Source organism: Protomyctophum parallelum, assembly GCF_964188405.1.
Source record: "Protomyctophum parallelum genome assembly, chromosome: 14".
Taxonomy (NCBI): domain Eukaryota; kingdom Metazoa; phylum Chordata; class Actinopteri; order Myctophiformes; family Myctophidae; genus Protomyctophum; species Protomyctophum parallelum.
The window spans coordinates 49,313,336-49,325,417 of NC_139709.1; the positions used below are offsets into that span (position 1 = coordinate 49,313,336).

The 12,082-nt window shown below is 40.4% G+C and overlaps 2 protein-coding genes across 2 annotated transcripts; both read right to left on the bottom strand.

Moving 5' to 3' along the window:
* Positions 1-9,659: 9,659 nt before the first annotated feature.
* LOC310871067 (histone H2B-like) lies at positions 9,660-10,050 on the bottom strand (the record flags this gene model as incomplete). Its single annotated transcript, XM_083782525.1, has 1 exon — positions 9,660-10,050. One exon carries the CDS (start codon positions 10,048-10,050, stop codon positions 9,676-9,678), a length of 375 nt encoding a protein of 124 aa, XP_083638651.1. The 3' UTR covers positions 9,660-9,675.
* Positions 10,051-11,770: 1,720 nt separating this feature from the next.
* LOC310870826 (histone H4) lies at positions 11,771-12,082 on the bottom strand (the record flags this gene model as incomplete). The annotated part of the gene is made up of 1 exon (XM_083782147.1): positions 11,771-12,082. The coding sequence occupies one exon, from the start codon at positions 12,080-12,082 to the stop codon at positions 11,771-11,773; it is 312 nt and encodes a 103-aa protein (XP_083638273.1).

Genomic DNA, 12,082 nt, shown 5'->3' on the forward strand with positions numbered 1-12,082 from the left:
TTTGAGCAGTAACGTAGTACTAGTTGAAGATAGAAAATTGAATGACTTTGAGAGCTCAGACCTCAGAGCCTTGCCTTTTTATGTGTGTTCTGAGGACGTAAGGGAGGACTGGCAAAGAGAGAGCTACGTGGGCGTTGCCAATGTGCACCGCCCCCCCCCCCCCCCCCCCACCCCCCCACACACACACACACACACACACACACACATACTCCTCCCCCTTGGTCACATCACCCATTTGTTTTTACAGTAATATTATAAACTCTATAATAATATAATTGCTGTTATTTTTGGTCAATATCTTTGCCACTCCAATATTACTTTCCCTGTTTTTATTGGTTTTATTCCTTGGCATTATTATTATTATAATGGGTTTGTATAGGAAGGGGGTGGGGCAGATACAATTAATATCAAATATCTAAATTCTGAATCAAGCAACTTAGGAACTTCCCTTTACATAAAACTGAGTAGATCGGAAAGTGAAATATCCCTTGAACTCCTCTATAGCATATACAGTAAATGCTGTTAATTTAAAGCATATTCAATGTTTTGTCAATCCAAGAGACTAATACAATATTGTAGGCCTATATGTGCATTTTCTGTTACCATTTGTAAACACCATTTGACAGCATTAATAACTCCATGACTTGCTTATTTGAGATGATGTAGAGGTGGTTACTATTTATAATAATGATGTGGAGCTATATGCCCACTATTCAATGGTAATTTTGAACCAAACAGTGATTTATGGTAAATGTAGCACAATTTGTTTTGTGAGAGAAATGGCCAGATTATAATACAAATCAGCTGCCTTCCTGTCCTGCAGAAATGTTTAACTAATACATAATCAGTTTGTCTCATCTCTTTATGAACCATTTGTGATATTTGACTATTAGTAAACAAACTGGTTATTATTCCAGTGCAATGCTGTATAAAGTGAGGATACTCTTATAGAACAACCATTCTGACCTGAGATCAGATTCATACGAGGTTTCCACTGGACACACACTGGTCTGATGAACCCATTCTGACCTGAGATCAGATTATAAAAATGTCAGTCGTTCTTCGATTTTTCAAAAATAGACCTCGTATGAGCTTGTAGATCTGCTATTTTTCAATAGCTAAAGCATAATACGATGCTAACACCAAAATGGGTTCCCGTTCAGAATGGGTTAAAAGAGCCTTTGGTGGGTATACAGATGTAGCAGTTTACTTATTTTTGGGTGCTGCCTTGGGTTTGGCAACCTTCTTGGCTGGAGTGGGCTTCTTAGCCACTTTCTTGGGGCTCTTGGTGGCCTTCTAGCTACTACTTTCTTAGCAGCCGGTTTGCACACACATACACACACGAAAAAATACTACTTATAAGTAACCCTTTCTCAACAGTGAGAAGTACATTATAGTAGTAATGGCAGTGCATATTTAGGTGAGGTGACTTTGAGACAAGCTTGGGGACACACCAGGTGTCATTTCACCTTTACTTTAATCAGAAAACCAAAATACATCATATTGCTGAATCATGTTGTAACCAGGATGTCAAAAATGGTGGCACCGGGATAGTTTACCAGGCTAGCAGAATGGTACATTTAATCTATATTTTACGAGGCAGCCATGTAGAAATAGATAGACCAACAGTAGACCCTTAGCATTAGCCAAAACAATTCAAAAGTAAGTTTAGGAGTAGCCGCCGCCACCTCCACCGTAGCTTCCATCTCCTCCACCAACCTCAATCTCCACCATTCTTGTCACTGGCGTCCACGACCTGCACAAATATGAGTGGGGGAGAAAATAAAGTCAACATGACATTGATTAAGAATAAATGTGCCAGAGATGGGAAATCCAAATTCAATGATTTGGGGGTAAAAAGCCCATCACTACCTCTTTTCCTTGAGCCATGGCCACGACCTCTGCCACCACCTCCGGAACCACCTCTGGAACGTTGCCCAGCACAAACAACATGGATCTCACTGCCTTCAAACTCCTGCCATTGTGTCAATAGTATGTACATTATTACAGCTAACCATTGTCAGTTGTGTAGTATTCGGTGCAGTACCGCGTTGTGTCACCAGGCCACCAAGTGCCTTACAAAATGGCTTCCATCAAACCATCTGTGATATATCATCAACTCACCATTCCATCCATGTTATTAATTGCTTCCATTGCATGTTCTGCGTTAAAGTAATTTACAAAGCCGAATCCAGTGCGTAGTTTAGACAGTTTAGACACAAAGTGTAAAAAGAACATTGAAGAGAATTGAAAAAATATATACATAAGATGAATAAAAGCATGAATGTGAATGGATTTGTGGTTGCCCATATGGATCGAAAGTCGACCGTTTACCATCGACAAGGTTTCCGTATGTGGAGAAACGATTCCTCAACGATTCTTCTGTGGTGACGTTGCTCAGCCCATGAATGAACAGCACATTACAATCCTCTGACTCAGTTTGTCTAAAGAGAACAAAAAAACGGTCAAATTTCTGACTCAACCCTTTCCATTGTGTGAAATGTGCTCTAAATAAGCAGATAAAGCTCTGTTATAATCCTGATGTGGGAACACAACCTGACAGAAATCAGAAAGGGACAAAATAGTCTGCCTACTTACCCTATACAATCAGCAGAGAGGAGATCAGAACAGCTGTATAACAGCTGAAGAGTGGGAAAGCAGCAGGGCCAGATAACATCCCAGCAGAAGGCATAAAGGCAGAGAGAGCACTGTGAGCTTGAACTCTTAAAAATGATCTGGAAAGAGGGCCTTAAGTTATTAACATTAAGCTCCCAAAGAAAGGAGACCTGTGCAACTGCAACAACTATAGAGGGATCAACCGGACCTACTCTGTGGCAGGGGAAGTACGTGCTAAATGGAGCTCTCCTGGTAAGAATGAAGGACACAGTTGACCACCACCTAAGGGACCATGCAGCAAGGAATAAATGTCTCATGTGTCGACCAGATTGCCACTCTTTGCATATTAATCATAGAGCAGGCATTAAACTCCCCACTCTGTCAAATGCCTTCTTGTAGTTGTAAAGTTGATAGAGTGCCCACTAAACTAGTGAACGTCAACAGCTATTCTGGAATGGCCTGTAGATCGATACACGATGGACAACTAACAAACCAATTTGAAAACCAGACCAGGGTCAGAAAAGGGTTGTCCCATTCCTGTTTGACAGAACAAAATAAAGAAATAATGGAATCTGACATTATGGACACAGCTAGATGACTTAGAGTCCAAGTCATCTAGCTGTGTCCATAATGTCTAAGTCTTAGACGACCTGGCACTACTTTCACATAGTCACATTCTTGAAAGAAAATGGGGGGGAAAAAAATCAATATTACTATAATGCATTTAGTAAATTATGGTCTCATTAATCTTTTTATTAATTTGAAATAGGGTATGTTTGTGTTTCTACTGGTTCTACCAAGTGAAGACCTGGCCACCCCAACTGCATTAATTTCACTGCATTAGTTTGCATTTCAGACTGGATATAGAAACATGAAGGATTTGAAATTGAGGCGTGGACATACGCCATCCCATTATTTTTGTGCAGCCTATGGTTCGAATCACCTGCGTCATGGGAGATGTTCCTTGACATGAAAATGTTTGAGAACCGCTGGTTTAACAACATTTGGAAGCAAGCCCAAATAAGCACACTCACGAAACGCAAAGCAGACGTGTACACTAATTACCTTTAGTTGGTTTTCAGAAGAGACTGCAGTGATGATAAGGTCTTGCTGCTGCTTGGTGAGGGAACTGGAATCAGGAAATGCTCTGCTTTTGACTGCAACCTATTCAAATAGACTCAGTGGGCGGGGCCAGTCCCATGCATTCCACAGAAGGCAAGATAGGTGGGCACTATACGGACATCTGGGCACCATAGTTGTCCAGTTGCCCAGTTATCTCTCCCCCTAGGTGACCAGTTCTCCAAGTGCCCTGTTATGCACCTTCGTCTAGGGCGAAGGGATATAACATAATGTGCGAGGAGACAGGGTTGAAAATAACTTTAGTTTATTTGTAGTAGCTCTTTTTTGTTCATTAGCAGAGACAAAGTTTACATTTCTTGTTCTGAGGAGCTCGAGGAGTTGAACCTGGTTGACGCGCTGTTTAAATGCCATACTGTTTGTTCTGTGTGTCAGCCCCACAATGCGATAATAAACACACAGGCAGGCAGCTCTTGCCTTTGACACGTTTATTTCCAAGCAGTGAGTAGTAGTACGGCATCAGTATCTGCGATTTCAAAATGAGGCATTTCTCCACACAGCATTTGACAGTGGTAGCATACCTGCGGTCGAAACCATTTGCCCCTTCCGGGTCAATCCTCCCTCTCACCATACCCGTGAACTTGATACTTAAAGGACCACTTCACCACTTTTCAACCTATCTTCATATAATAGGTCCTCACTAATAATCATGAAAAAAATGGCGCAATTTTTTTCTACTCGGTCTGTGTCTCATAGGAGGGCTGTGGGCAGTTCATAAACCGTCTTCCAGTGACATCATCGATGGGGAATACAAGCTAATAGAAACTGCAGGCTTTCTAGTCCTGAAAAGTTGCAATGCGAAAATGGAAGCCATCGTTTTCACGATAATGAAAATCTAAACATTTTTGTAAAAAAATCTTGTTTAAAAAAAATCTGCCTAATGATGATGTCACTGGAAGACGGTTTCTAAACTGCCCACACAGCCCTCCTATATGAGACACAGACTGAGTAGAAAAAAATCGTGCCATTTTATCATGATTATTAGTGAGGACCTATTATATGAAGATAGGTTGAAAAGTGGTGAAGTGGTCCTTTAAGTAAACAACAGCGCCACGCCAAGGTTACATGAATGTGCTTGACCTTGGTACTCATTTGGACCTTACATCCAGGGTTGCGACCCGTCCCTTAAAATACAGAATCGTCCCTTATTTGAGAATTAAATGATGCGTCCCTTATTGAACCAATAAGGAACGCAGTTTGTTCCTTATTTTCCTAAATAGCCCCTACACGTCAACACTGAATTTAACAATAATGAACAAAACAAAACACAGGAAATATTAAAGTCAGCACAATTGTTCTAGCGGGAGGCACACACTACCTAAAGTAGCCTAAACCAGTGGTTCCCAAAGTGAGGTCCGGGGACCCCCAGGGGTCCTTGAGGGAGTTCCAGGGGGTCCCCAGCTAAATTATAGTTTGGAACCAAATGGACCCTTATGTACTCTTAATCCAGAGCGACTTACATTAAGCAAGAACAAAAAAGCATGGGAATACATCACATAAAAAGCATTTATCATGCAACATGCGTAAGCTAAGAACGTAACAGTGGAATATCTATATAATGAAACTATACATATAAACTATACATATATATACTATACTATGCTATACATAATGTACTATGACGTGCTAGGACTACCTACAATGCAATTATAGTGCTGTCTACATAACATGCTATACAGACGCTATAAGTCTGTATCAAATGCTATCTAAGTCTACTCTGTACTTGGAACTGTCTAGGAAAATGTGTAATTTCCTTCGTTTTTAAAGCGGGTTTTGGCAGGTTTAGTTTAGATTTGGTGAAAATGCTAAATTCAGATTTTTTTTTTTTAACTAGTTTAAGTTTTTATGTAATGTATTGGTGCCACGATCAGGGGCATTCAAAAAAGCAAAATAAATAAAATACAATAAAATATCAGATCAGCCTCGTTTCTGTGTTTAAATGTTGAAAAAATTAATATTTTATTTAAGGTTTAGCATTATTGATTGATTTATCATGGAGATAACGACATAAATTATTATTAAGCCTATTAAACTCACAAATTCATACAGCTTATTTACATAAAGTATATACACTTGGAGGTACAGCATTGTGTAAACAAAGTCTATACAGTGGGAGGTACAGCATTGTGTAAACATAAAGTATACAGTTGGAGGAGGTACAGCATTGTGTAAACATAAAGTATATACAGTTGGAGCATTGCATTGTTTGATACATGTTGGGAATAAAGTATTTTTAACAAATAGCAGCATATCTTTCCTCTAGATATACAACATAAAAAGAGACTCAAATTAAAGATAAAGCAGAGGAAAACAAAAACAATCCTCAGGAGCTCTGGAAGCTGCTAAACAACCACGGCTGCGGTCAGAAACTAAAACCAGGTTTGCAAACATAATCAAATCGAACGACACCCTCATCACTGGCAAGCTTGACGTAGCCAACTACTTAAACATCTTCTTCACAAACATTGCCACAACCTGGTTAACAAACTGCCCTCCCACTCTGGGCGTTTTGGTGTAGAGCACATCAAAGCCTCCTAGGTGTTTGTAAAGATGATTTTAAGCTGACAATGGTAACAACTGAGGAGGTACTTAAAAAACGGAGTGCCCTTCAACCCCACAAGGCCACTGGCCATGACAATATTCCCTCTACATTTCTCAGAGACTCAGCCATAGCTCCAATCCACCGGCTCTTTTAAGAGCCACCAAATGTGTTATTTGAACAGAAATTATTCATTTGATATAGACTAGCCATGCACTTTAAACTAACATGACTTAGCTGATGTAACTCCCTCAAGTGGTTTCCTCATACTGATTTATTTGAAAGCTTCTAATCAATCCTCCTAATCCACCGTGAAAACTAAACTATGACAAAATACACCCATGTTACAATTAACATAAAACGACAGCATGTACGGTAGAGGCAAACATTTTACATAACTTTATATAACTGCCTTTATAAAATCGCAGAGAGAACTTGATTTTGTTAGAGAACACTTTCACCTCTATGAGCAGGTCGCGGGGGCCAAGCTAAACGAGACCAAAACGGAATGTATTTGGATAGGAGAGGAGGATCGGAGGCCGGCCCTGCTCATGGAGGTGAAAGAGGAAATTAAAATACTTGGCATTTTCTTTGCTAATAGGGACTGTGCTAAAAATAATTGGGACAGAAAAGAAACTGAAATACATGCCGAAGTTGAAAAATGGAAAGTTAGGGACACAACTTATAAATCGAGAATAGGGATTGTAAAATCATTTATTTTATCAAAGTTATTGTTCCTGGCCACCATTTTTCCGCCACCTGAGAAGTGCATAACAAGAATTAATAGGATGTGTGTACGTTTGATTTGGGGAAACAACCGGGAGGTTACCAAAAGGATTTTTATGTTTAAAAGTGTCAAAGAGGGAGGCCTTGGCGCAATGGACGTCGGCAGCAAAATAATGATTGCATTCTGTAAAAATGTGGCTAGGGGCATTCTGTGTGGAGCAGCTTGGGTAGGAGACCTCAAAACATGGAGAAAACAGAGGGGCAGGGGCAGACTGTCACTGCCATACTATAAATTGGCATATGGGGATTTCACCACAAAACATAGCAATTTAAATATTAACTGGGGAACCCAATCAAATAAAATAATATATAATTTAATAAGTAATAAGATATATGGAGGTATGGTACGTTTTAAACACTGCTCCTTTGAAGAAAGTAAAAACCTAGTAAATAATTTTAACAGCGGCCTCGTCACTGGAAACATGCAGGACGTTATGTGGCTAACTGCCCACGGTAGACTTCCAACTAGAGCAGTGGTTAAATGGAGTTGCTTTGTGACCACAACGGAATGCCCCATGCCAGACTGTGAAGAGCTAGAGACCATATGGCACTTGCTCATCGACTGCAATAGGTCAAAAGCAATCTGGAGCAAGATGCACGATATAGGCCTGAGGGTGCCATGCCACAGAGACATTTTGTACGGTATTTTTAACTGCGGAAAAGAAAATTATGATATATTTTGGGTTTGTATTAGCGTGACAATTTTTAAGATTTGGAAGACTCGGTGCAAAATGTCAATGGACAACGTGGTAATTGACGCAAACACTGTTTTTAAACATATTAAAACCGAACTTAAAAGGAAAAAAACAATGGACCTGAAGAGACTGCACACGCACCTAAACTGGCCCACCTTGGCACTGTAGTAATTCTAGAACAGCCCAGACAAATAGTAATATCCTGATGTGACCCCCGGTTGCGTCTACATGTTTTATACTTTTAAATGTTCATGCTGAGTGTGTGGCTCTGGGGGTCTTGCTGCATGCCAGCGGATAGACACACATGGCACCAAAGCATGGTGCTATTTGTTGGCGGGTGGCGAGACCTTCAGAACAGCACATGCAGGTGCAGGCATTTGGGCGTTAGGGGGTGCTGCGGATAGTACACATGGCACCAAAGCATGGTGCTGTTCGCTCGCGCTCTCTGGCGCCTAGGTGTCTGTGCTTTTTGATGTATGTATTATGTATTATGATGTATGTATTTGATGTGATGTATTTATATGATGACAAGCAGCATATTATCTGTATGGATCTCTAAACGTTGATATATGAAATGTGATGACTTGTAACTTTGTGGAAATTTAATAAAATACTTAGAAAAAAAAAAAAAGCAAACATTTTACCAAAGTAAAATACAGACAGAAACGAACAACATACCCGGTTGGCTGCGCGCAAAACAAAAGGGGTATCTCTTCAGTCTTCAGGACCTTATAACCCTTCTTATGACTTTAGTTAGACATGCAGTCTCTTGTGACCTTTTAACTTTAAAAGTCTTTGTGTGCGCAGTGTGAAACGGAGCTTCTGCACCTTGCTGCTTCTAGATGCTTGTTGCTTGATTGCTTATACAAAAGTCCTGTGTACCCCATTAACATGAGAGCAAACCAAACGAGATACAGAACATGACTTTGACTCTTCAAAATAAAAGCATTACAACAACTTGACACAAAAATAATAATGTTTTAAACATAAATGTGACTTAAACTATGAACTTCTTAATTATGAACTTAGACCCTTTAGAAATATAAAAAACAATTATGAATTTATTTTAGCCTTATTATGAACTTGGTCATAGAGAAATAAAGAAAATTATATTACTCATAAATAATCCTGCTTCATTTCGACTGAACAAACTCCAAAGGCTCTTTTAAGAGCCACCCAACTGTTTCTATATTAGTCATTTCCAATATCCCCGTCAAAGTAAGCTCACTTTATAAGGGCATCGCTATTACGCTTCCTAGTTCATAATACATACTTTAAATGTATCTTGTCACAGTCTGACCATGTCTCCATTACCCTTCCTAGTTCATAAAACATACCATACTTTAAATGTATCTTGTCACAGTCTGACTGTCTGCATTACCAGCAGTGTTTTATTAATGTCTTTGTTCTGATGTAATTAAAAGTTGGCCTAATTTAATTCGTTAATTGATTATCATCCGTGTGCTCAATTGATCCTGTAAACATGTGGGGGCTAAATACATGTATGCTATATGTACACAATGTTTTATTTTTCATTGATCCTGTCAGTGTGCCAAAAAAAATGCAGCTCGTCTTCTATAAGCATGAGCATTTAAATCACAATGATAGATGTATAAACATACTGCACCTTAACTTGGGTGGATAACATTCTACTTTAATCTACACATGATTGAAGCTATATGCAATTGAAATATTAATCTATACATGTCCACAAGCCCCTTCATAAACATAAGACATCCATTCTGTTGCTTATTAATTAAACAATGCCCATTACTTACTACCCAATATATGACTGGTTTATCTGCGAGACTGTGATATCCTTCTAGTATCAGGATAAACGCTTTCTTGGAAAAGATGGGTGGTCCTTAAAAGGACCGTTGTGTTTAGAGCAGACAGAACAGTTTACTTGGAGCTGGTGTACTTGGTCACAGCCTTGGTGCCTTCAGACACGGCGTGCTTGGCCAGCTCACCGGGGAGCAGCAGGCGGACGGCGGTCTGAATCTCCCTGGATGAGATGGTGCGGCGCTTGTTGTAGTTAGCCAGTTTGGAGGCTTCACCGGCGATGCGCTCGAAGATGTCGTTGACGAAGGAGTTCATGATGCCCATGGCCTTGGAAGAGATACCGGTGTCAGGGTGGACCTGCTTCAGGACCTTGTACACGTAGATGGCGTAGCTCTGCTTCCTGGACTTTCTGCGCTTCTTGCCGCCCTTCGCGGCGGTCTTGGTGACGGCTTTCTTGGAGCCTTTCTTGGGCGCTGGTTTCGCTACTTCAGGCATCGTGGTTGTTTTCAATAGAACAGTTCAGATGCAGTGAAGAGGTCTGAGGGTGCTCTCTCTCTCTCGTACCACTATTTATACAGAGCCAATGCAAATGAAGTGTGTGGCTCCCAGCATATGATTGGCTTATCCTGCCACAAAGAGTGAGTCTTTGGGTGCGTTCGGAAATGCGCACCGGGAGCGCACTCGCCTATTAGTTTGCATTGCACAGTGCGCTCAGTGCGCTATTTCCGAACGCGCCCTTTGTTTTCTGTCGGGTGCTCTATTGTCCTCATTGTGAGGGGCTAAATATACATTCATTTCATGGTAAATGTATAATTTAAAGCCCCTTTTTATCATAATGTGTTTTGTTTTGTTTTTGCATTGATCCTCCTTTATGACACGCACATTTCCCCATGATAAAGGTATATCTATATCTGCATATTCATTGAGACACCATATTCCCTGCAGCGTTAGTATAATATAATAATAAGTTAATGAATTGTTACTATTATGATAATAATTCTGCTCCTCTGTGCTTCTAAAGCCAGAATAGAGAGCTCAGAGCTGGCAGGTGTGTTCTTATGTAATTCCTAGCCTGTTTATAAAACAATGAAAGATGATGGTTCTCATCACTCCAGGGAAACACATGTATTCTGAATATTGTACATGTCCAGGCCTCAGGTCCTACCTGACAGAAACCGGCCTGCTGAAACCAGGAACCGGATGAACTACTACATGTTCTTTATTGGCACCAAATTTCATTCATCCCGAGAGTTAGAAGTAATAGAAACTGTTGTTTTGATAGTTGTTTTTAGCCACTCCTATAATGTTTGTTTTAAAAACGCCATTGACAATAAAGATAATTTAATGTTTGTTTTGTCAACGTTTGTTTCACATCATTACATCACCTAATCATAGCAACATGAGTTAGATGATAAGAGCGCCCCTGACTTCACACGGGTGTGATTTTTAACATACAGAGCGGTCCTCTTGTCTGGAATTATAAGAAACATCTAAATGCATAGTTATGCAATGATGTTTCCCAATACACTTCTTAAAGGTATATTCAGTGATTTCACTTAATTCAAATATCACTTATCTTTTTGTTTTGTTGTGATAATCCTCCCTACTATAGAGTGTGCTGGCCATATAAGGAGTTCCTCCCTGTCCCCAGTTAACCCCTGGGGGTCAAAAAACCTTAGGTTTCGTTTTTGACTCTCTATCCTGATTAGACGAAAGGCTGGGTCCCACAGCCAAAAACGAAACCTAAGGTTTTTTGAGTGAAATCACTGAATATACCTTTAACCTCTATATTTGGAAGGTTGAACTGAGTTGGCTACTTGGCTTTGTACTTGTTCTCCTCCACCCTGTCTGCTCTTAATTCCCTGTAGGTCTACATCTGCTTTAATGTGTTGCACTGTCAGCTTGTAGATCTGCCATTATATATTCTCCATCTAAACTATTGTATTCGTTACCTGTGTTCAACAAGTCTTATTGTAAAACACCACATGAAATAGACCAACAAGTTAGCTCAATAGACTATAATATTTGGTAATACTCTTTAAAGATCAAGATTAAATATCAAATCAACCCGGCCCCGGTACATGAAAGTTATCAAAACTACAATTAAAGATATATTATCCATTACTATATAAATCCAAGGCAAAGAACTCTGTAGAGAAAATATGGGTGGCTCTTAAAAGAGCCTTTGGGTTGTTGGTAGATCAAGTCAGCATCATTAACCTCCGAAGCCGTACAGAGTGCGTCCCTGTCTCTTCAGAGCATAGACAACATCCATGGCGGTCACGGTCTTTCTCTTGGCGTGCTCGGTGTAGGTGACGGCGTCGCGGATCACGTTCTCCAGGAACACCTTGAGGACACCGCGGGTCTCCTCGTAGATCAGACCGGAGATACGCTTCACTCCGCCACGGCGAGCCAGACGGCGGATGGCGGGCTTGGTGATTCCCTGGATGTTATCACGAAGAACCTTGCGATGGCGCTTGGCGCCACCTTTTCCAAGACCTTTTCCTCCCTTGCCTCGACCTGACAT